Raw genomic sequence first — 21131 nt, 5'->3', positions numbered from 1 at the left:
AAATATGATTGGTTCAAAAAAGCCTTATTTAGGAAATGATTGTAACATTTAACCATAAAAATTACGTTTCCTTGAATTTATACTGTACAGAGTTGTCTACAGAGTATAATTAACGGAGTGCACAAATATTTCGATCGAAACCTACGAAATGGAATATTCGGGAGTTTTTAGAGAAATTCAATGAGGAAACATTTCAATGAAATAGAAGTTTACTTTATATCTTTTGAGACTTTAGCTGATACCCTCAAAACCAAGATATGATATAGCACGACTTTGCTGGATAATTATAAGATAAGGGCTTTTTTTTAGAAATGCAAAGAAAGAAGTGGTATGATAGGGATCTATATAATTCAAGTCTGCAGGTCGAGCTACAATGGCACAGATAAACTGAGCTTGTCTGATGCACAGACCTGAGGGATAACCCTAGCACTTGCACCATTGAGGCATCAGGTGAATTGTGGGCTCATCTGATGTTAAGCCTGCAAGGCGACTTGGTGGGATGAATGAAATCAATGGAAATTTTGAAGTTACTGGTCAAGAATACTATTAAATTTTCTAAGTATTTGCCTAGGTTGATCGGTTTTATTATAAAGAATCCAGAAATTGGTTAGAATCTAATGAACGTAAATCAGCTTGGTGAGCCCTTGATTCATCTACACAACGCGACAATTACCAGAAGAGCTATAAATTCTTTGATTAATTCAGGTGACCTACCTACTAAGCATGTTGATTTAATATCTCATACTGTGGTACAAAAAATCAAATTCTAGAATAAACCACAATTTTCATATTACTAAGGTTGCTGGAGAAACTAGAGGATTTTGGCAAGTTGGCGAAATGCCAAAATAGCAAAACTTTGCCAAAACTATATGAAAGTCTTATTAAAAAGTTGGTAAAACTCTGGAGAAAAGTGAAACCTGACAAAACTTATTATAAATGCTGAAACTGCTGAAACCTTGCCGAAACTATAATAAAACTATAGTAAAATATTGGAGAAATTAATTATAAGATTTTGGAGAGGTTTAGGCAAGCAACCTTACATATTACAAATAAATTACTTGATTACTAATACAGTTTTGTGTAAATCACCATGTTTTATTATCAATATAAGGAAAAGTGATTTTAATAAACACAATTCTATCAGGTAGTTCTTGTTTTTTAACAAAGCCGCCTTTTTTACAATTGGATACTTACAAAAGCACAAATAAAATTCAAGAAACATATGACATCTCAGTTGAAACTTTATAAGAATAATTATGAAAAGATTGCTATTGTTAAAACAATAAAACATCTGGTAGAAAACGCCTATATTTAATCACAAATATACAAAAGATCAAGATCTATTATACTAAAATCAGTTTAAAGTATCAGCAAAATGACTTTAAACAGAATCCCACTTACTTATAAAATAGATCACCCCAGGCTTAAGGTAAAAATCATATATAAAATTCTTTGCAGATTAGGAAATTTTATGTTACATTATTATAAATAATTTTTTTCCTTTTTAGCTCAATAGAATTTAAGACAAAAACCATTAATAAAAGGACAGTAACCTTATTATAAGTAAGCAGAATTCTCCTTAAACAACAGATCACAAATCTTTAATAATATTACCCAAAATATAAAATCATCAGCAATATTGGTTTAGAACTCAACTGGAAACATAGGGGTTTTGTTGCCCTTCTGAAACAAATACACAAGAAGGGAATTAAGAAAGTGGTGGTTACCCAAAAGGACCAATTGTATCATTTTGGATTTAAGCTTATGGAATTGATCTTTAAAAAGAATGGCATTCAGCTCATGATATTTTGTACAGATGTCAGTGCCAAAAGCAATAAAGTAGGAGAACTCGCAGAAGACTTACTCTCAATCATAATGTGATAATGATATTTATGGCAAGACATAATGGATTATGCTTTGCTGACAACTGAAGAAGAAGAAGACAAGTAACTATTCAAATCCAAAAAGATCAAAATTTCCAAGATTCAAGACACACCGTATCTGTCTCTTTCCTACACAAGAAGAGCAATTAAAACTCAGAAAACGGAACAGCCCAATGGACTTACAACCGATGTCTTACTGCAGTAAAAAAAGGCATCAAGTGAACAAAAAAGATCTGCAGGCAAATGTCTTAATGCCAAAAACTTCAAAAACACTGAATTTAAATGGGTCCTTAAAACTCCCTATGATATTTGTGACGAAGCAATGAATGATTTACTAAAAGTACATCTATCAAATTTTGCTGCGAAAAAGAAGTCATTTAAATTTCATTCAAGAAAGATCATCAACAATCCATCCCAATTTTATCAAAACATTGGAATAGATCTAAAGGAGTGTATACACTTCTTCCTAAAATATCGGCTTTCTCACATATATGATAAAATTCAAAGCAAACATGACACTTTTCATGGAAAATTACACAAACGAAAATGCTACAAGCTTCACAGGGTCATGCTTCGTATACATAAAAAATTCCGTTGTCTTATTAATGATTGCCACCATAAACTTGCCAAATGGGGTCACACTTCTGATTCCGCCAATATCTTCTACATAAGGTTCGTGAGCATCCATGGTGTCAAGTAATTCTATGTACTGAGGAGAATACTAGTAAAACTTGCGAGCACTGTGGATATATCCATCAAAAAATGGGTGGATTCTGTTGCCCCAGCTGTTCAACTGAGCTTGATCGGGACGTCAATGGTGCTCGCAAACAAAATTAAAAGTCGAACGCTGGGACCTACCCCTGGGATCTTGATCCTTGCAGAACATGTATATTTCCTTATTGGAAATGAGAGGTTTGACAAGGAATACATAGATTTAATTGTAGGCGTAGTATTAATGAACCTTTTTTCAAATTGTTCTAAAGATTAAATTTTTTTATATATTATAAGACTGCATCCAATGCACAATCTAGTAGTTTAAAAATAAACGGATTGATTTTTCATCCGATCCGGATGAATTTCAATCTACTTTTATTTTTGAAGACAATTTTTTTTTTTATTATATTATGTATTGATAGAAATTCATATCAAAAAAAAAATTCTTTCTATATTCATAAAATGGCTGAAATGTGTTTATTTACGGATTGACGGATCGCAACTCTAGTTAAATACCCTTGATATTCGGTTGTATTGTTGTATTCTAAGAAATTTACCCACTAAAGTTACATAAGAATGCAGATAATAATTTGTATTTTTTTATTCGAATGTAAAGTGTATAAATAATTCAAGTTATCCTGTTCGCTTATTCACTTGTTTGTCGTGAACTCGTGAACTCGTGAACTCGTGACGTTATCATTTTATGTCGGGCCAAATTTATTACACACGTGTTAAAAAAACGCGTAAGTTTTTAACGCGATGATCGGCCGTATATTTTATAATGTATATAATGTATATAAAGTCTTTGGTGCACGCAAATAACTTTTCGTTTTTTTCCTTTTATCTTTTTAATGGATTTGTCTGAAACTTCTGCTCTTACTTATGAAGAAACCGTAGAAAGACCAGTCTATGGTTATTTACTTCACAACGACGAGCAAAGGCTTGAAATTTTGGAAAAGTGTCCTAATATATCTGCGAAGGAACTTTCCATAACCATTACTAATAGTTGGAAAAGTTTTTCTGAGGTATGTTTATTTATATTTTATTTCATGTTTCACATACTAACGCTAACTTTATTTAGGAAAAGAAAAATGAATATGCCGAAAGAGCAAAAGAATTGAATTGGAAGTGTCTCAGCGAGGTTAGATAGTATTTTGAAGTTTATGTTATTCACCTGTTTATATTAAAATCCTGCGTTTTATCAAAAAAGTACGAAAAGAACGCGCATCTTGAACACATAAAAGAGTTAGCTAATAAATTGAAAGGGACCCGTCGTGAAAATTCCGAGATAAATGATCGCCAACACAAAAAATCAAGGCACCTTTCATATTATAGCGAAAGCGATTATGATGAACAAGATAGCGATGAAGAAGTGTCAGAAATAGATGATCGTAATATTTGTACACAAAAATCATATAAATATGATTTATATACTAATTCTCCTTCTACAGCGTCAAACAACCTACCTAAAAAACTCTCATCTGAACTTGCACATCATATTATTGATAACACACCAAAAATGTTGCAATATTATCCTAAAACGGACCCCGAAAGCATTAAAAAAGGGTTATTCAATGATTGGAATAACATGTCTCCAGAACAACGGGAAAAAATTGTTGAACAAGATCATGAAAGTTATATTCAGAGCAATGAAAATTCTGTTTCAAATACTGAATATAATAATAGTTCATCTGACTACGATTTTTTGTTGAATACTGATGATTCCGAAGTAGACGAATCAAATCAATGTTATCTTCAAGGATTAATGCACACATACAATAATCATAAAAAATCGCAATATATTGAATCGACTCATACTCCTTCATATTTCCATAGCGAACCTTATAAACAACCACCTAAAAAGGATGAAAAGAGTATTGAGAATGAGGAATTGACTCTAATATCTTCGAATGATACTCCACAACGTCAAAGTGAAGTTATGTTCCAAAAGGATCTTTCTGTTAGTGAAAAAATAGTTCTGGATACACAATTGGATACGCCATCACCTCAAGAAAACATACTAACCGATCGACTAGATAAGCAACATAATAAACCTCTTGAAACTCAATTCTTTATTACATCTTACAGCAAGGAAAATGAGAATTTATACGTTCATGAAAATAAAAAGGACAATAAATCAAAATCAACCACACCGCTTCAACCACGTAATAATGTAAATATTGCAAACCATAATGAACCGAATTCTTATAAATCTCGTAGCACGCAACAATTTCAACAAGAAATATATGGTCTCAAAGTACCTGTGCCTTGCATAACTGCATGTGAACACTACAGGAAGGCAGTCAAATTTGATGGAAAGAATAAACATGGTTCTCAAACTCGACAAACAGAACTAACCAAAAGTATTAATGATAGATGGAAACAAATGATTTTTTCTGAGAGGAAAATATGGGAAGATATAGCGAAAAAGGACAGAGAAAGATATGAAAAAGAGAGGGAGGAATATCTAACTTCCCAATATGAATGTTTTCTTAGATCTCAAGAAGGGATTCCTTTAAACGAGTGGCTTTAAAATTTAATAATAATTATGATGGCGTAAATAATTTCATTACAATTAGAATACAACTAATACAACTCCAATTGTATTTTTTTTTAAAAAAAACAAAGAATTTATTGTATTACAAAATCTCTAATATATAATTAATCCATAGATTCATCAAAGAGCAGACGCTCCAGTTATGATATCGACTATAAAGGCATTAATGAAAATTTTGTATAAATTTGTGGATTAATAAAAAGAAGTGCAGATAAATAATCATTTCTATATTTACCTAATTCATTAGTAATAGCAGCTTGACGACCACGATTATAAGTCATTGTAAGTTTTTCAATGATTTCACCAGCGTTCTTGGTAGCATTTTCCATAGCACTTCGTTTTGAAGCCATTTCAGCAGCATGACCCTCAACAAGACCCCAATAAATTGAGTTTGCAAAAGCAAATTCTTGTAAATGTTCTAAAACATCATCTTCGACTTCATAAGAATCAAAATTGCCTGCAAAAAAAAAATTTCATTTTTTTTTAAAAAAAAGAAAATCTTGTAAACAGATTAGCAAACTCTGAAGTCTTACCAGATTTCGCAAATGTTGATACAGAAAAAGCAGGAATAATTTTCGCTTCATAAGATATAACGGAAATAAAATAATTATATATAATAGCAGCTTGATCAAAATCAATTTTTTCTTTCAAAATAGTATCAGCAATGGAACTTGCTTCATTATAAGTTGGAATAGATCTCCCAATTTGATTAAAAGAAAGTTTAATATTTTCGCGTACAGTACGTTGAAGTTGACCTTTTGCCTTATCACCTAAAACAATTATCTGAGAACTTGGATTCTCTTCAATAAATTTTTTTGATCGTTTTGATACGCTACTATGAATGCCACCACAAAGTCCTCTATCTGATGAAACTGTAATAACTAAAGTATTTCCTCCTTCTGTTGGTTTCGTATCGGCATAAGTGAAAAGTCCTATAAAATTAAACTAAATTAGTTTAATTTTAAAATTTTATAATGTAAAAGTAAAATATAAAAGATACATATACTCACCAGTTTGAGTAGTGCCAAATACTCTTGCAATTTCCATTGCCTTTTGAGCTCTTAAAATTTAACATAATTGAATAAATAAACATATATTGGAGCACACTTTTCAATAAATCGCTTTGAAAAACTCGAAAACATACCGAGTCATTTTTGTCGATGCAATCATCTTCATAGATTTTGTAATCTAATTTTAGTTCAAATTCAAATATTAAATATCAAATTCAAATTTCAATGCAAACATGAGATTTTTAATTTTGTTAATTAAAAAAGAGAGAGACCTTTGCAATACTGTTAATCGATTTTAACCGTAATTGAACTAATCAAATACCTTAAATTAATCATTTATTCGTAAATTGTTTTTAAAGAAAAATTTAGTAATATCACACTTACTTTCTTTTAGAGTAGCATAATTACGATTTTGATAACCAATACTGAAGCCAATGTTTTTAACCACCCAATTTGTTTAATTAATATTTAAATTTTTTTATTTTATTTTCAAAAAAAAGACCTCATGCTTATCAATTCATTATTGAACGTCTCTTTTTAAAGGAAATAATACTAAAAATACAACTTATGCATACCTCTGGGTGGTATTAACCACAACAGGGCGAATAGCTCGAAGGGTAAACATTTTGTCCCTTTCTTAAATAAATAATAATAAAAAAAAAATGAATTCCTTTAATGGAGCCGAGTTTTTTGGATTATCATCATTACACAAATATCTTTTTGTTAACTCACGTGATTATTATTATTATTTTATCGAAAAAAATTTTTTTGATTCTCTCTTCATTACATCCATTATCCATCGCTAATATGGGTAGAGTAAGTTAATAATAACATAAACATTTACCGATAATTTTTATTAGGAATAAGTATTCCATTTTTTTTTTTCTTTACTAATAGTTGCACGAATATCAAGTAATTGGCCGTAAACTTCCAAATGTAAAGGACACTATTCCAAGACTTTATCGTATGAGACTTTTCGCCCCTAATGAAGTTGTTGCGAAGAGTAGGTTTTGGTATTTTCTTAAAAAGCTCAAAAAAGTGAAAAAAGCTGCTGGCGAAATTGTATCCATCAATGAGGTATATATTAACTAATTATCTTTTAAAATCAAGAGAAACTTTTTAAACGATTGATTAAGATAACATTATATGATTTAGATCTTTGAAAAGAGACCTTTACTAATTAAGAATTTCGGTATATGGCTCCGGTATGATTCCCGTTCTGGCACGCATAATATGTACAAAGAATATCGGGAATTGACCAGGTTATATATATATATTTTTTTTAATTCAATAAATAAATGTAATTTATCTTTTTTATACTAACTATATCATTATTCTCAATTTTAATTTAGAACTGATGCTGTTCATTCCTGTTGTAAGTTATCACATTTAATATAAATTTATTTTAGGATTACTTTACAAAATTTTACTTTCTTTTTAAAATACTAGATCAAGATATGGCTGCCCGTCATCGTGCTCGATTTTCTTCAATTCAAATTATGCGTGTCGCAGAATTGAAGACTAACCAAGTAATTAACGTCTATAACTTTTTCCCTATGTAATTCTTTTGATATATTTCTTTTCTTATTTTTATATTATTATTTTAGGTGAGACGTCCATATATCAAACAGTTACTTGAACCTAATATCAAATTCCCTCTTCCTCATCGTGTACAAAAATCGAAGACTACATTTTTGGCCAAACGTCCTTCAACTTTCTATTAGTTTATCTTTTCTTTTCTTTTCTTTAATTAATTACTTTGGACTCAGATATGATATGTGGAAAAAGGGTCAAAAATAAAAAAATCTGTTCATGTAACAACGACTAATTAAATTTGCTTCGGAATTTTACAAAGTTACCCAATATGATTTTTTATCATTATTTAATTTGAAATTGATTTTATTGTTTTAATATTTTTGAGGTTGATATATTACATAAAAATTTTTTTTACAAAATTTTAAACGATAAATAAAATTTATCGCGTATCTAATAGCTATAAATTTTCTCTACTAAAAATAATCATTAAACTTCTCCGGGTAATTCAAAATAATGTCTAAACATGCTTTCATCTTTTAATGTTTCCGATTCAGCAATCACGTAATATACATGTAGCATCAACTGAGGAAATCTTGATGTAAAATAGAAAAGAAACCCATCCGGAATTTCACCTAAGGACCTTTTAACATGATCAGGAAGATCTTGGTAATGATGTTTCTGTAAAGAATTAGTAAATATTAAATAAATATAGAGAAATTTTCAAAATAATTAAAATAATTAATTATATATAAACAAATTATAAAAACCTTATTTCTTAGTGCTCTTAATAAATCTCTTACTCTTGAACCGTCGTATTTTCGATATTTTCCTAAATTTTCAACTACTATTCTATCAATTCGCTTATACCAATCTGGTCCTATAATATCAACTGCACCTTGTTCTAATCGTTGAAGCAATGGTGAGGGAGGATCTCTTTCCTCTATTTCAAACCGATCAGACGCGTCTTGAAGAAATCCAAGACGCTTAGACGGTGACCAGAAATACGGATGTAACATAACAATTTCCGCTTTTGGTCTAAAAACAAAATATATTTTTAAAAATTTATCAAATTATTATTTTGTTATACATCTAAATTAAATATGACATACCGTTTTTTGGGATCTCGTTCTATCATTCTCATTATTAAATCTTTCGCCTCAATACCTTCCTCCCCCATTCCGTCCAATTTTGATAATTCGTAAACTCCTTTTAAAATATTAATTTCTCTAGAATAACGATCTCCAAACGGATGATCTCCTCCTGATAATACATAGTAAAATAAACATCCTGCCGAAAAAATATCTATTGCTTTTGTAACTCTACGTGGCTGTCCATTATCATATTCTGATCCTGTAGATGATGAAGTAAATGAATTATCATTTAATCGATCTACAGATGTCCAAACTGATTCAATAATATTATTATTTCCATCCGGGGATGGTGGAACCGATGATGACAGCAATTCCGGTGCTCGCCAACCAATAGTACCACCTGCATTGTTTGTTGTATTATGAAAACTACTAGAATCTCCCTCCAACTTTTTACATAATCCGAAATCTGAAATTAATACCCTCACGGAAGAGGTTTGTTGAATAACTCCATCTTTTTTGGAAAATTTTTTATGCTTTGATGGTGCTATTAAAATGTTCTGTGGTTTTATATCTCGATGTACAATTTTCATTGAATGTAAATGATGTAAACCAGCAACAATTTGATAAAGAATTTTAGAAGGATGTAATGTTGTCAACAAATCTGCATACTGAAATGTTGAGCCTCTTTCAACTAAATCGTATAATGATGCCGGACAAAGTTCAAGAGCGATGTATAGAAACCTATCACATTGTTCTTTACAATAATATCTAATTACATTTGGATGATCGTCACTTTCTTGAAGAAGTGACACTTCATGGTGCGCTATATCATAAAAATCAAGTAACAACCGTTTAACTGCAACATCACGCCCTTCAAATGTTCCTTTATATACAATTGTACCATGACTCCCGTATCCTATTTAATAGGAAAGAGATAGTCAATAATCATCTTCACAAAAAAAAAAAGTTTAATAAATACCTTAATTATTACCTAAAATTGTATCAGATACCACCAACGAATTCAATTTCATTTCGCCATTAGCGTTGGCAATAACATTATTATTTTGTTCAGGTGAAGTGACAACACTTATAGTTGGTGACGAATTTATAAGTGGAATATCCGCAGGTACTTCTGTTTTTTGTAATACCTCTTTAGCAAATTGAACTTTTGTGGAAGAAACTTTTCCTTTTTCCTCATCTTTTAACTCGACTTTTTTAGTATTTACAGTTGGATTTTTATTATTTTTCTTTTTCTTCTTTCCAATTTCTTTCTTGTTATTATTCTTTGTGTTAAAGATTTCTTTCATCCCATTATTTATAGGAACACCATCGTTAGCGGTTTGTGTTTTAAACTCTAAAAAAGATAGCAAATTTTTTTCGAAGAAAGGTCTATTTCCATTCTTTTGTGTTTTATTCCAATATATAATACAAGCAATGACAATAAAAAACAAGGCCCAAGAAAAACTAATTTGCGCTATAGATCTTGCTCCTGGTTCTAATATGAAATTATTACGGCTTTTTTCGGTACGAGGGCCTTCAATGCTTGGACGTTGTTCTCCAATAACCAAATTATGCTTCCCAATTAAACATGCTGGATATATACTGGATCCAGGACGGCAACGTGCTCTATTTTCTTGCGATTCTTTATCACTAGAAATCCTTTTGTTATAATAATCGAACCATATAGAGTCAGCGATGAATTGTGTCAATGGATAATTCTCAACAGACATGGCAAATAATGTGCCGTCAATGTCACCAATATATGCGGCTAATTGGGGAGGAGGGTGTAACTTTTTTAAATGTTCATGGTATTTGATAGAAGGTCGTGGTTGCCTTACAATATGTAAACCACTTGGTAGGTCTTTTGATGCCAATACGTCAAACACATTAACAGCCGGAGAAGGAAATTTATGATACCAAGCATGTTGACCTTATAAAGAGAGAGAATTTATTCATAAACGGTTAACTGATATTTTTTTTTTAAAAAAAAAGAGATTAATCGTAAATAAAATCGAAATTAAATGAAAATTACCAGATGAAGAATCCGTAGAAAGAACTTCTCCATTATGAGTTGATGCAATATAAAGGCCATCGGGTGACGTTTTGTGCAAATGCTCGATGTTTGTATCAAAACTATGTGGTACATATTCGGTATAAGTAGTGTTCCATTTCAATACGCCACGTTCAAAGATAGATATTTTATACGCTATTTAATAAATTAAACATGAAAGTTTGTATATAATCCAATTGTTATTATGTTTTATATTATAACGTTATATAATTACCATTAACTCCTATAAATATAGCGTCTCTAAGCAATGACCCCATAGATGGACATTCATTCTCATCACCGTCACTACTGAAAAATTGAAGTATTTTTCCGGTAGTAGGATCAATGGCAAAGAATTTTGTTGATTTACTACCAACAATGAATATTTTACCATCAGCAGAGCGAAATGGTGAAGTCATAACGAGTTGTTTAACGGTATATGGAAATTTCTATTTTTCGTTTAATTAACAGTCATTCAATAATAATGTCTTAATAATAAAAATGTAAACCTTAGATATCCTTCAAAATAACAATAAGAGTATTCCAGGAAATAGTTCAAACAAAATAAAGTAGTAAAGATCTAATAATAATAGAATATTATCGGGAATTCATTTACCTGCAGACCAGTCTTTGGAGAAAATAAGTATAATGTACCATCATTGGTTGGTTCAATAATGTAAGTAATTTCTCGATCAGAATCATCATCTTCTTCAACATCATCCTTTAATTTTGTGAGTTGAGAATCATCATGTAGATCCCCGGAATAATTTTGATCCTGTTTCTGTTTCTGAGAACTCATGTCAATATTGACATCATTCTCTTTATCCCCCATAATGTTGGTATTTTCTTCCTTATTACTTGTGACATTTTGCTGTTTAGAAGACGAAGAACGCGTATACGTTCTAATAAGAGAACCATCCGCGACACCTTCTAGACTCCACAAAACTTGACCAGTATACCGGTCGACACCGTGCAGGTTGCCATCCAGTGTTGAAATTAGCACTAAATTAATGGGGCTTAGATTAAGTTTAGGAGGAAGAGCATTGACTCCAACTATACGTTTGTAAAAAGGTGTTCGAAGTTGTATAAGTTCCTTAGAGTCAAGCCGGGACTTAGCATAAGGAAAAACAAGGAAAAAGCAAATGATAAGCGCCCACAATAAAAATGAGCACACAGGAGTGAAAGCAAATCTGCGCAGTCTCATATTGTTGTTTCCTATAAGTCTTAATCGGCTGCAAGTCTCATTCGGATTTAAAAAAAAAAATTTATTACGGAAATAAAAATTTACTAAAAATATCGGGAAAAGACCTGAAAGTTCAGTTTTAGGTAAAAAAAAAGAAACCAATTTTTAATTTTGAAACTTTATTGTTACGGTCGATAGAGTTTCTTTTTTTTTAACGTTTGTTTATATTTATATAAAACTGTAAAGGGTTATGTTTAATTTGTCAATATATTATTTATGCACAGATTTTCAATAAAATTATCATATATAATAGTGATATAAACACGAATGTGATAGTTTTAAATTATTGTTAAGGAAAATCAATTGTTATCTTTACTTTATAAAGAATTTAGAAAAAGTATTTTTATTGAAAATAATAAATGTTAATTAAAAAAATTATCTTGATAAAATTAACAATTATAGTGAAAAGTGGATATATGCAACTCTTAGCTATATTTAGACGAATAATTTCATTATTGCTTGGGGCGTTACAGGAACCACTATAAAAGCAAAAGCCTAACCCTTTTTTTTTTAAATCATAATATCCATATCGTTATAAATGGCTTAGCTGCTTAGAATCTTTTTTTTATCACTAATTTTATGGATTTACTAACAAACTGGCTGTTCAGTATAAAATTTGCCTATTCCTCTCTTTTTGTAAGACAAACAATTTTTAAATTTCTAAATTGTAAAATGACAACACTTACTGAATCACTATTAACTCAGCTTCAAGAAAACCCTCTAAACTGGTTTCTTTCAAGTTTTCTTATTTATGTCGTTTATTCTTATTTTACACCGCCACCTTATCAATTACCAATTGCAAAACATCCCGAGACAACTATCTTCAGAGAATATACACCAAAACAGCTAAGGGAATACGACGGAAGAACTCCACAAACAAAAATTTACATGGGCGTTTGTGGTAAAGTCTATGATGTATCTAGGGGGCGCAACTTTTATGGTCCAGGTATATACAATTTCAATATTTATAAATTTTTCATAAACATTTTGATATTAACAGATTTTCTATAGACGGCCCTTACGGAAATTTTGCTGGACGTGATGCTTCTCGTGGATTAGCTAAAAATTCTTTTGAGATGGATGTACTTACTCCAATTGATCAACCTCTCGACACTTTGGAAGATTTGGATTCGGAAGAATTAAATAGTCTTAAAGAATGGCATAGTCATTTTGCATCAAAATATGAATATGTAGGGAAACTAGTAAACGAACCACAATATAGTTCATAATAGTTGGTAATCAAGTAACTTTATCTAATATTTAATATCAAATCAGTATTTGTTACATTTTTTTTTTGACAAAACCCTATATATAATATAATAATTTTATTTTCGGCCATTTTTTGATGGGTCAATCGAAAATTTTATTTTTCCATCTTGTCCAAGTTCTGTCATAATACCAACATCTTGTAGGGCCGGATGTTGTACTGTTTCGATTGGTGTAAGCTGTTCAACAAGTTTTTGATTCTCGGGATTATTAATTAAAAGATTTCGTAAAGCAAAGATTGCATATTCCCGAATATCTATAATGTGCATACATTGTTTAATGAGAATTTTAAAAGATAATGAAATATTCTAAACTATGATTCTCACATGGATTATTGTCATCAATATTGCATTGATTTAATATTAAAGGAATTCCACCTAACTCACGAACTTCATCTTGAACGATCTTGTTTTCATAAGCCATATTTCCTATTATTTTGACAATGTCTCTTTTGACAAATTTGAAATCCGAAGAGGCCTGCTGATGTGTTTGTGTCACAAGGGTTGTTGCGTTAGTCATACGTGGAAGTGTCTTGTCTGCTTGAAACAAAAGTGCTAACAGAATATTAAATAGAAACTTTATATTAATTTTTTTTATATAAATAATATAAATAAATAAACTTACAAATACTAGAAGTTATAATCCCTTCTTTAAACAAACACTCGCACATTTCTCTATCTCCTTCCTGACTCAATTTTCCAATGCATTGCAGAAATAATACTAATGCGGTATATAATAAATGAGAATTCTCCATCACTACGGAATTATTCTCAGCTTGTTGCATTATGTATATTACTCGAGGGCAAATTGAGTTGAAGCCTTTTACGATACGAGTGCATAAGGAAATAGAAGTTTCATTGATCTTTAAGGATGATGAAAAAAAACCCGAATCAAGAATTTTTAGAAGTATAATTTGGTGTCGTGTTGGAACCTGTCTAAAAATATAAGAAAATATGATCTAAGAACGTTGTTATTCTCAAAGTATTATAATTAAATTTGATTCTTACATTGATGGGTGATTTAATGAATCATAAAGTGATGGGAAAAAACCAAAGTCTATTAAACGTGAAATTAATGCGTACCTGTATATAATAATGATTTATAACTGAGTTCATAAATACTAATTCTTTTGCAATTCAAAAAAAAATGACAATACATTAGTTCAAAATTTTGGGAACTTTCATCTTCAAGGAGAGTATCTGCGCGCTCTAATAAAAGTTTTAAAAAACGTATGCCCGAATGTGACTCGATTAAAGTCTTACTTCAAGAAAAAGAAGAATTTTAGTTAACATTTTATTATGAAGAAATAGATCTTATTTATAGTTTTACCTTCGGAATTCGTTTTCATGTATGCAATTATACACGAGGACTAAAACACTCGTTAACACAACACAGTCTTCACAATTAACAAGCGTACTGTATATTATAACAAGTCACTTGTATAAGAGATTTCTTGAAATTATTTGATATGTACAAGATTATTTATTCAATACCTTAAAATATCATTAGGTTCAGTTCGATTCATAAAATCTGACCAAATAATTTCCTGAGCATCAACGTTCCCTGTTATAACATTGGATAATGCTTGCGATCCAAACCTTAATATCGGAACGACTTTACGCCAAATTCAAATTATTGTCAATCCAATAATAAAATTTTGATCTATTTTCTTATACATACATCTATTATCATCAAATTTTAGCATGGAATACCATAAAATTTTCTCTGTAATTTCATTCCATTTTTGGTTCCTTAGAGAAAGTATAATTTAATAATTAAATTTAAATTTTATTATAAAATTGAAAGCAAGACATACAAGGCTTGATTTTGATTTTCTAAAACTGCTGCTACAATATTCCGAAAAAGTCGAACTAACTCTGATATTATAGGCAAAACGGAAAGTTCGTCTTTTAACAACCTTTCACTTGTCCAGTCCCAAAGTTTTGTTGTAACTATCCAGAACTGAGATTCTTGTCCTAAAGTCTCTCTAAGGAACGAAATATCAATTAATAATAATCGATGTTAATATTTATGGATATTAATTAATTCACCTATACGCTAAATTACTTTGAGTTGCATAAATAATCCGCTTCAAATGATTCACTATATTATCTAAATTATTTAAAGGATCATTAGAACAATTTTCTAATCGTTGAATAATTAAACTAGAATTTGTAAAATCCATCGTTGAAGATACGTAGCACATATAACATCTAAATTTTTTTTTTATACAATAATACATTATTCTTAGAACTCATAATCACTATTATATTTACTGTATATACGGGATTACCTTTTTTCCGTTAAACTCGTTTAACTAAAATTATTTCTTGTCTATTATTGGATCTTATCACGTTTTCTGATTTTTATTTTATTACCATTTTATTACCATAATAAAATCCTAATTTAAGTACGTCCTCAAAATATTAAAGTTGTGCATCGGCAGGGATTGCCTATTTATAAATGAAAGAAGTTAAACATTTAAAGTTACTGTGTTCGGACAACGGTCTTTTAAAAAAATATTTTTTTTTTCTCGTTTCCTTTTAACAAATTAATCAAATAGGGTTAAATAAAGACAGTAACGATGCCCGTATATCACTTTCGTAAAATAAACATATACGTAGCGGCATTTCTTATAGCATTTCTTATTTTTCTGCTGTCTTCACCCTATGTAGTTCAAGACTTTACTTTTAATGACGAAATTCTAGACTTACCTTCTCAAGTTTCTCCTGATGAGAAAAAGAACAAACCCTTCGTAGGTAGCGATGACGGAGCTCCAAACACTTCAGGACATTATAATTTATTGTTTGCGATTGCTTCAACAGTAGGTGATATACGTCAAAGGAGGTTTTTAAGAGAAGCATTTTTTGGTATCAAGAATAATTTGGAACCATGTATGGTCCAGGATGGTAACGTTTATTATAAGTTTTTAATAAAACCGTATAAAAGTGTAGACAAAGGTACATTAAGAGATTTTACTGCCGAATTCGTTGAATATGATGACATTAAAGAATTTCCAAATATCAGCGGTCAAAAATTTCAAGAATCCATTCTCCAATGGGTATGTAAAATTATTGATAATTATGATAATCAATAATCGTGGTTATTAATTGATAAATTTTTTTTTTTTTTATTATACAATTAATTATTATAGGCACAAGATCTTGGCAAACAAGGCATTACTTATAATTATCTCGTAATTATCAATGACAAAACTCTTATAAATCTTGAAAAGCTCCAACAAGCCTTGGAAGAATCATCCATTCACGGAAGTATATTAACACAAACTCAAAAACGCACACTTGTTTGGGGTTCATTTATGACGTTAGATGCTGATGACATGGCCATTATTCTTGGTCGTGATGCTGTTGCTCCTATTATTGACTCAAAAAATAGTATTAAAGTTATTGACTCAAACTTCACAAACACGATTACACGAGCTTTCCAATATTACCAAGCATATCCTGATGATAGCGGATTATATCTTGTAAATGATGACGTTGGAATTATAGAATTTCCAAACGCTGTAGAAAATGTTTCAATTGAAAAAACTATAGCTGTTGGTCATATATTCCTGGAAGAAGATATAAGGGATTTGTTTGAGCATCTTTCCATCCCCAAAACTTTAATTTGTCATCCTAGAAATGATCCAAATAAGTTAAATATTGCTGTAATAACTAGCAGTTTCGTTTATGATAATCTTTGTATGCTTCCCGCAGCTCGTTTGACGGGTGAGAATAAACGCGATTATGCTAAAAAACATGGATACTCTTTCGTAGGAAGATCCGCCGAATTTGCTCAACAAACTTATAAACTACGTAAAACTGTTTGGGGCAAATTTGATGCTATTGAAAAAGTACTTCCGCATTATGACTGGATATTCTGGCTTGATATGGATACTGTAATCATGAATTATTCTATAACGGTTGAGAAACTTATTGATCAATTTATTGAAAAAGCTGGTGGACAGGAACAGTTTGATAAGAAACATTTGATTGTTGCAAGACCAGTTAACGATAAAATGATTAATGCTGGAGTATTTATAATGAGAAATTCTGAATGGAGTCGAGATTTTTTGAGACTTACACAAAAGCGAAGAGATCTTTATTTGGGACATATGTATGAACAACGTGCTATGTGGGATCTTATGCAAGAACCAGAATGGGCACCTGGAGTAAGTTGAAAATTATAATTTTTGCTTTATCATTATTATTATCGTAATTAAAAAGATTAATCTAATGTTTAAATTTTAGACGTTATTTTTAGACCAAGATGATCGTACTTTTAATACTTTCCCATCCCGATATATAAATGGTGATTTCGTTGTACATTATGCACCAGATGGTTGTCCTGCAAAACCGATCATTGATGCAATTGGTAAAATGAAAGTACTTGAAAAAAAGCCTGATATGGAAATATCACTTGATCACCTCATGGACCATTAATAAAACAACTAAGACAGTTGAAACTTATAATTAATTATTATTATTAATATCTTTAGATAATTTTGGATTGTGAAAAATAATACATTATACATATATTTTTTTGACATGTAAATTGAGAAAATATAATTCATAATAATTTTACACCTTATTAAATTGTAAAGAAAATTAGAAATCGTTTAATAAATTAAAAAACTGTTTTAACTTTAAATATATGAAAATTTAAATTGTTAGAAACATATATATTGTAACATTAATCCTTGCGACCAAATTCAAACAAGCAGTAACGAAGACTAATTGTCATTTAATTCAATGATCGCACCCAAGATCAAAGTCGAAAATTATTCTCCAATTCTGAGACGACTTTATTCGTCCTTGATAAATATATTTATTTTATTTATCTGATGAGTAAGTGCTTTTAATAGAATTGTTAACTAATTGCGTTGTGAAGAAATGGTTAGCTGCGGATTATCGTTCTATATTAATAAAAGCTGAAAATTATGGGACCTTACAAGTGGCGCAATTTATCATTCAGCTATAATAGGAAATTTTATTTCAAATTTACTAAAATAAAATGGTGATAACACAAGCATAATAAACAAAGATTTGATAAGAAATTCTATAAAAACGATCTTTATTATAGCTGACAGTTTACAAACTTTTTCGTTATAATTCTAAAGTAGGTAGTAATGAAGGCTATCAAAAATTTTCATTTAGACAACGTCGCAACAGATATTCGTCGTAATCTCACCTCAATAAATGCTATTGGTAAATATTAATCCTTTTTATATTACTTTTCAAAAAATCTTATATTTAACTATAAGCTTCTTTTTTTACGTTTCTCTAGTAAATAATGATACAAAGCATTTATCCAAATTACTTGCGGCAGAACGCGGTGTAGGGACTTCTCTAAAAAATTTGACATATGAGCAAAGTGAAGCTGCAAAGTATCTTGCAATTTGGGGAAAAAGTGAAGGTGCTGATTTAAGTGACATTACTGAAAAGTATGGTTTATTAATTACAAAATTATCGGAAACTGAAAGTGTACTTGGTAAGCTAATTAAAAAAGAAATTTAATTGAATTAATATGATAAATATTCATTAATTCAGAGAAATATTTGATTGAATTTAGCGGATCGTTATTCTCAATATCGTGGACACTTAAAAGATATTCGTGGACGTGAAGAAGCAATGAAAGATCAACGTCTAAAGAAGGAAGCACTTTGGAATAAAATTGAAAAGGAAGAGCGAAAAGCAAGTAATTCAAAACGTTCTGAAGCAACTGAACAAAAACTTAAAGATTTTCATACAGAATTGGAAAAAATCGAGAAAGAAACAATTGCAGGCAATTTGAAGATTATATATTTTTATTTATTTGTTTAAAATTTATTTTAATATTTTTACATATTAAATATATACAGAAGAAACATCTTTAGAAGATTTTAAACGGCAAAAATTACAAACGGCATTATTAATTCAATTGGATGCCCTTCTCGAGTTTGGTGAAAAAATAATAATTATAGCCAATTACAGCAGGGACATCGTTGAACAAATTTCAACGGAAACAACACCACCTGATGAGCCCAGAAAAACTTATACAGGTGAGAAAGTTTAGAATAAATTATTAATTTAATTCCTATAGTAAAGTCTTATTTTATACAATAATAGGACAGGAGAAGACTTCACAAGCTATTTCAAATGCTTCTGCCGCTCTTTCTGCATGGACTCCTAAGCTTCAATCAAAAAATCTAGTTCCAGTCAATGCACCAATAGCAACTTCTGATATAAATTCACCCTCATCCGCACCACCAACCGGATTTATTGTACCAACGCCGCCTAAAGGAACACCGAATAGTGAAAATGTGGATTTTAATTTCAGCTCTTCAAATCGAAAACATGTAGGTGGATCGTCTTTAGCTATATCCGATGATTCAAATGAAGCGGATCATAGCGATTTGGATCATTCTGAAGTAGAAGTAGAAAGTAATAAAAATAAGATTGATCAAATGACTGAAACCAAAACAAAATTCGAAGAAGTTATTATAGATGAAGAAGAAAATGAATCTGTTTTTCCTTCATGTAGTACAGTCCCGAGACCTCCAACACCACCTAAAGCTAGAACTAATACATCCGATGATTTGGAACAGGAAACAACGTCTTCAATTACAACTAGAGAAATTCAGAATACGATTAATGAAAATGTACAAACTCTTCCGCATGAACAAAACGAAAATTCTTCGAAACACGTACACTTTAGTGCATAATATTAAACTCTTATATCGCGTTCGTGTAATTATTATATTATTAGCTTGTCCTTTATTATTAAAACGTTCAAGATATGGTCCAATAAACTTTCCATCTTTTGGAATAGCTCGGATGTTTAACCCGAGTCCTATTTCTATTTTTGAACGTGTATTTCAAATTCTGAACAAATATGTATGATATACAAATTGGTTTTTATTTGAATAGCTTATACTGCGATAACAATTATTTACTATACGTAAAACGAGGACTATCTTAATAACGCAAATTTTCAAGCTAGTCAGATTTTGATGGACCTGACTCGCCTGCCGAATTACTGGGACCCTCCCCACTTCCTGTAGTATCTTCTTCACTCGCAATTTCAATATCATTTGAATTTGGAGGCATTTCTCCGAATTTAGAGACATAAAAAGCAGTTGTGATAGGTTTAAGAAGCTACAATTAAAATAAATTTGTAAATATTTTTTTAACGATTACCGTATAACATTCATATACACTCACCCGGCTAGTTATATAATCGTCACAATCATAACACCAAATAGAAAGATCGCTAAAAGAAATAGATATTGGATGCGAAGTATTCTTATGATGTTCAGCAGCGTGACCATTGATGTATCTATTGAAATTAAATAAAAAAAATTGCTTAATGTAATAAAAAAAAACTTGAAAAGAAAATAATTACCTGCTGCAATACACGCCTTGGCATCTTAAGCAGCGCCAATTTTCACTGGCATCGTTACATTCGGTACAGGGTTTACTAACGTCAACAGTGACTTCAGCCCAATTCGGAGAAATATTATCGTGAAGGTGTGGACAATTGGTACGAGGAGTAACCGGATGGAAACCTGCTTGCCAATTTGTAGCTGTTGACATGTTTTGCGGAATATTCAATTCGGAAATGGATAATTTTAATTTAAAATTAGAAATCAAGATTTTTACAAAACCCAAATCTATAGTAATCTTCTGGTCACGCGATTTTCAAATGGATTTTAAATTGTGATCCAATACTTAATCGCTGTTGATACAAAATTAGAAATACAGGTTTTTTGAACGTTATGCAGTAAAATATTACAAACA

The 21131-nt window shown here is 30.4% G+C and overlaps 9 protein-coding genes across 10 annotated transcripts; 5 read left to right on the top strand and 4 right to left on the bottom strand.

Annotated features, from left to right (window-relative positions):
• The first annotated feature begins 3425 nt into the window (after positions 1–3425).
• Positions 3426–5549, top strand: OCT59_010788 (uncharacterized protein). Its single transcript, XM_025325609.2, has 3 exons — positions 3426–3622; positions 3679–3738; positions 3808–5549. The coding sequence occupies exons 1-3, from the start codon at positions 3449–3451 to the stop codon at positions 5128–5130; spliced, it is 1557 nt and encodes a 518-aa protein (XP_025180412.1). The 5' UTR covers positions 3426–3448; the 3' UTR covers positions 5131–5549.
• Positions 5092–6847, bottom strand: OCT59_010787 (uncharacterized protein). The gene is made up of 8 exons (XM_025316488.2): positions 6740–6847; positions 6549–6589; positions 6437–6474; positions 6299–6342; positions 6165–6214; positions 5688–6086; positions 5390–5611; positions 5092–5306 (listed from the first exon to the last, which is right to left on the bottom strand). Exons 1-8 carry the CDS (start codon positions 6787–6789, stop codon positions 5275–5277), a joined length of 876 nt encoding a protein of 291 aa, XP_025180413.1. The 5' UTR covers positions 6790–6847; the 3' UTR covers positions 5092–5274.
• A 74-nt stretch (positions 6848–6921) lies between these two features.
• Positions 6922–8177, top strand: OCT59_010786 (60S ribosomal protein eL20). The gene is made up of 6 exons (XM_025325610.2): positions 6922–6980; positions 7062–7241; positions 7320–7426; positions 7517–7539; positions 7614–7693; positions 7772–8177. The coding sequence occupies exons 1-6, from the start codon at positions 6972–6974 to the stop codon at positions 7886–7888; spliced, it is 516 nt and encodes a 171-aa protein (XP_025180414.1). The 5' UTR covers positions 6922–6971; the 3' UTR covers positions 7889–8177.
• Positions 8015–12220, bottom strand: OCT59_010785 (uncharacterized protein). Its single transcript, XM_025323271.2, has 7 exons — positions 11458–12220; positions 11077–11290; positions 10824–10997; positions 9783–10721; positions 8810–9707; positions 8468–8735; positions 8015–8378 (listed from the first exon to the last, which is right to left on the bottom strand). The coding sequence occupies exons 1-7, from the start codon at positions 12043–12045 to the stop codon at positions 8187–8189; spliced, it is 3273 nt and encodes a 1090-aa protein (XP_025180415.2). The 5' UTR covers positions 12046–12220; the 3' UTR covers positions 8015–8186.
• A 431-nt stretch (positions 12221–12651) lies between these two features.
• OCT59_010784 (uncharacterized protein) lies at positions 12652–14002 on the top strand. Its single transcript, XM_025316489.2, has 2 exons — positions 12652–13030; positions 13096–14002. The coding sequence occupies exons 1-2, from the start codon at positions 12664–12666 to the stop codon at positions 13311–13313; spliced, it is 585 nt and encodes a 194-aa protein (XP_025180416.2). The 5' UTR covers positions 12652–12663; the 3' UTR covers positions 13314–14002.
• OCT59_010783 (uncharacterized protein) lies at positions 13255–15535 on the bottom strand (the record flags this gene model as incomplete). The annotated part of the gene is made up of 10 exons (XM_066136106.1): positions 13255–13606; positions 13677–13904; positions 13975–14285; positions 14358–14432; positions 14507–14611; positions 14680–14766; positions 14844–14964; positions 15031–15101; positions 15167–15337; positions 15402–15535. The coding sequence occupies 10 exons, from the start codon at positions 15533–15535 to the stop codon at positions 13410–13412; spliced, it is 1500 nt and encodes a 499-aa protein (XP_066000768.1). The 3' UTR covers positions 13255–13409.
• Positions 15536–15842: 307 nt separating this feature from the next.
• Positions 15843–18014, top strand: OCT59_010782 (uncharacterized protein). Its single transcript, XM_025310643.2, has 3 exons — positions 15843–16411; positions 16505–17524; positions 17604–18014. The coding sequence occupies exons 1-3, from the start codon at positions 15935–15937 to the stop codon at positions 17793–17795; spliced, it is 1689 nt and encodes a 562-aa protein (XP_025180418.1). The 5' UTR covers positions 15843–15934; the 3' UTR covers positions 17796–18014.
• Positions 18015–18401: 387 nt separating this feature from the next.
• OCT59_010781 (uncharacterized protein) lies at positions 18402–20223 on the top strand. Its single transcript, XM_066136104.1, has 5 exons — positions 18402–18560; positions 18640–18843; positions 18925–19137; positions 19214–19393; positions 19461–20223. Exons 1-5 carry the CDS (start codon positions 18482–18484, stop codon positions 20054–20056), a joined length of 1272 nt encoding a protein of 423 aa, XP_066000767.1. The 5' UTR covers positions 18402–18481; the 3' UTR covers positions 20057–20223.
• OCT59_010780 (uncharacterized protein) lies at positions 20085–21006 on the bottom strand. 2 transcript variants are annotated; one of them, XM_025325612.2, is made up of 3 exons: positions 20737–21006; positions 20556–20670; positions 20085–20489 (listed from the first exon to the last, which is right to left on the bottom strand). In XM_025325612.2, exons 1-3 carry the CDS (start codon positions 20925–20927, stop codon positions 20331–20333), a joined length of 465 nt encoding a protein of 154 aa, XP_025180420.1. In that variant the 5' UTR covers positions 20928–21006; the 3' UTR covers positions 20085–20330. The 2 variants fall into 2 exon arrangements, with proteins under 2 accessions (XP_025180420.1, XP_066000766.1); XM_066136103.1 differs by having other exon boundaries at positions 20753–21006.
• Between the last annotated feature and the right edge of the window lie 125 nt (positions 21007–21131).

Source organism: Rhizophagus irregularis, chromosome 19 (assembly GCF_026210795.1).
Source record: "Rhizophagus irregularis chromosome 19, complete sequence".
NCBI classification, from domain to species: domain Eukaryota; kingdom Fungi; phylum Glomeromycota; class Glomeromycetes; order Glomerales; family Glomeraceae; genus Rhizophagus; species Rhizophagus irregularis.
This window is presented reverse-complemented; position numbering and strand designations above follow the sequence as displayed.

Bases quoted from the DNA above. Each gene is read 5' to 3' on its own strand.
- OCT59_010788 (XM_025325609.2), top strand. From the start codon at position 3,449: ATGGATTTGTCTGAAACTTCTGCTCTTACTTATGAAGAAACCGTAGAA. The intron at 3,623-3,678 runs GTATGTTTATTT...AACTTTATTTAG, and splicing joins GTTGGAAAAGTTTTTCTGAG to GAAAAGAAAAATGAATATGC. The intron at 3,739-3,807 runs GTTAGATAGTAT...TTATCAAAAAAG, and splicing joins ATTGGAAGTGTCTCAGCGAG to TACGAAAAGAACGCGCATCT.
- OCT59_010787 (XM_025316488.2), bottom strand. From the start codon at position 6,789: ATGTTTACCCTTCGAGCTATTCGCCCTGTTGTGGTTAATACCACCCAG. The intron at 6,590-6,739 runs GTATGCATAAGT...CATTGGCTTCAG, and splicing joins GTGGTTAATACCACCCAGAG to TATTGGTTATCAAAATCGTA. The intron at 6,475-6,548 runs GTAAGTGTGATA...GTATTTGATTAG, and splicing joins TTATGCTACTCTAAAAGAAA to TTCAATTACGGTTAAAATCG.
- OCT59_010786 (XM_025325610.2), top strand. The intron at 7,242-7,319 runs GTATATATTAAC...TATATGATTTAG, and splicing joins AAATTGTATCCATCAATGAG to ATCTTTGAAAAGAGACCTTT. The intron at 7,540-7,613 runs GTAAGTTATCAC...TTAAAATACTAG, and splicing joins TGATGCTGTTCATTCCTGTT to ATCAAGATATGGCTGCCCGT.
- OCT59_010785 (XM_025323271.2), bottom strand. From the start codon at position 12,045: ATGAGACTGCGCAGATTTGCTTTCACTCCTGTGTGCTCATTTTTATTG. The intron at 11,291-11,457 runs GTAAATGAATTC...AACGAAAAATAG, and splicing joins CTCCAAAGACTGGTCTGCAG to AAATTTCCATATACCGTTAA. The intron at 10,722-10,823 runs GTAATTTTCATT...TCTCTTTATAAG, and splicing joins TTCTACGGATTCTTCATCTG to GTCAACATGCTTGGTATCAT.
- OCT59_010784 (XM_025316489.2), top strand. From the start codon at position 12,664: ATGGATTTACTAACAAACTGGCTGTTCAGTATAAAATTTGCCTATTCC. The intron at 13,031-13,095 runs GTATATACAATT...GATTTTCTATAG, and splicing joins GCGCAACTTTTATGGTCCAG to ACGGCCCTTACGGAAATTTT.
- OCT59_010782 (XM_025310643.2), top strand. From the start codon at position 15,935: ATGCCCGTATATCACTTTCGTAAAATAAACATATACGTAGCGGCATTT. The intron at 16,412-16,504 runs GTATGTAAAATT...TAATTATTATAG, and splicing joins AAGAATCCATTCTCCAATGG to GCACAAGATCTTGGCAAACA. The intron at 17,525-17,603 runs GTAAGTTGAAAA...TTTAAATTTTAG, and splicing joins AACCAGAATGGGCACCTGGA to ACGTTATTTTTAGACCAAGA.
- OCT59_010781 (XM_066136104.1), top strand. From the start codon at position 18,482: ATGAAGGCTATCAAAAATTTTCATTTAGACAACGTCGCAACAGATATT. The intron at 18,844-18,924 runs GTAAGCTAATTA...GATTGAATTTAG, and splicing joins GGAAACTGAAAGTGTACTTG to CGGATCGTTATTCTCAATAT. The intron at 19,394-19,460 runs GTGAGAAAGTTT...ATACAATAATAG, and splicing joins GCCCAGAAAAACTTATACAG to GACAGGAGAAGACTTCACAA.
- OCT59_010780 (XM_025325612.2), bottom strand. From the start codon at position 20,927: ATGTCAACAGCTACAAATTGGCAAGCAGGTTTCCATCCGGTTACTCCT. The intron at 20,671-20,736 runs GTAATTATTTTC...TAATTTCAATAG, and splicing joins CAAGGCGTGTATTGCAGCAG to ATACATCAATGGTCACGCTG. The intron at 20,490-20,555 runs GTGAGTGTATAT...TTTTAATTGTAG, and splicing joins ACGATTATATAACTAGCCGG to CTTCTTAAACCTATCACAAC.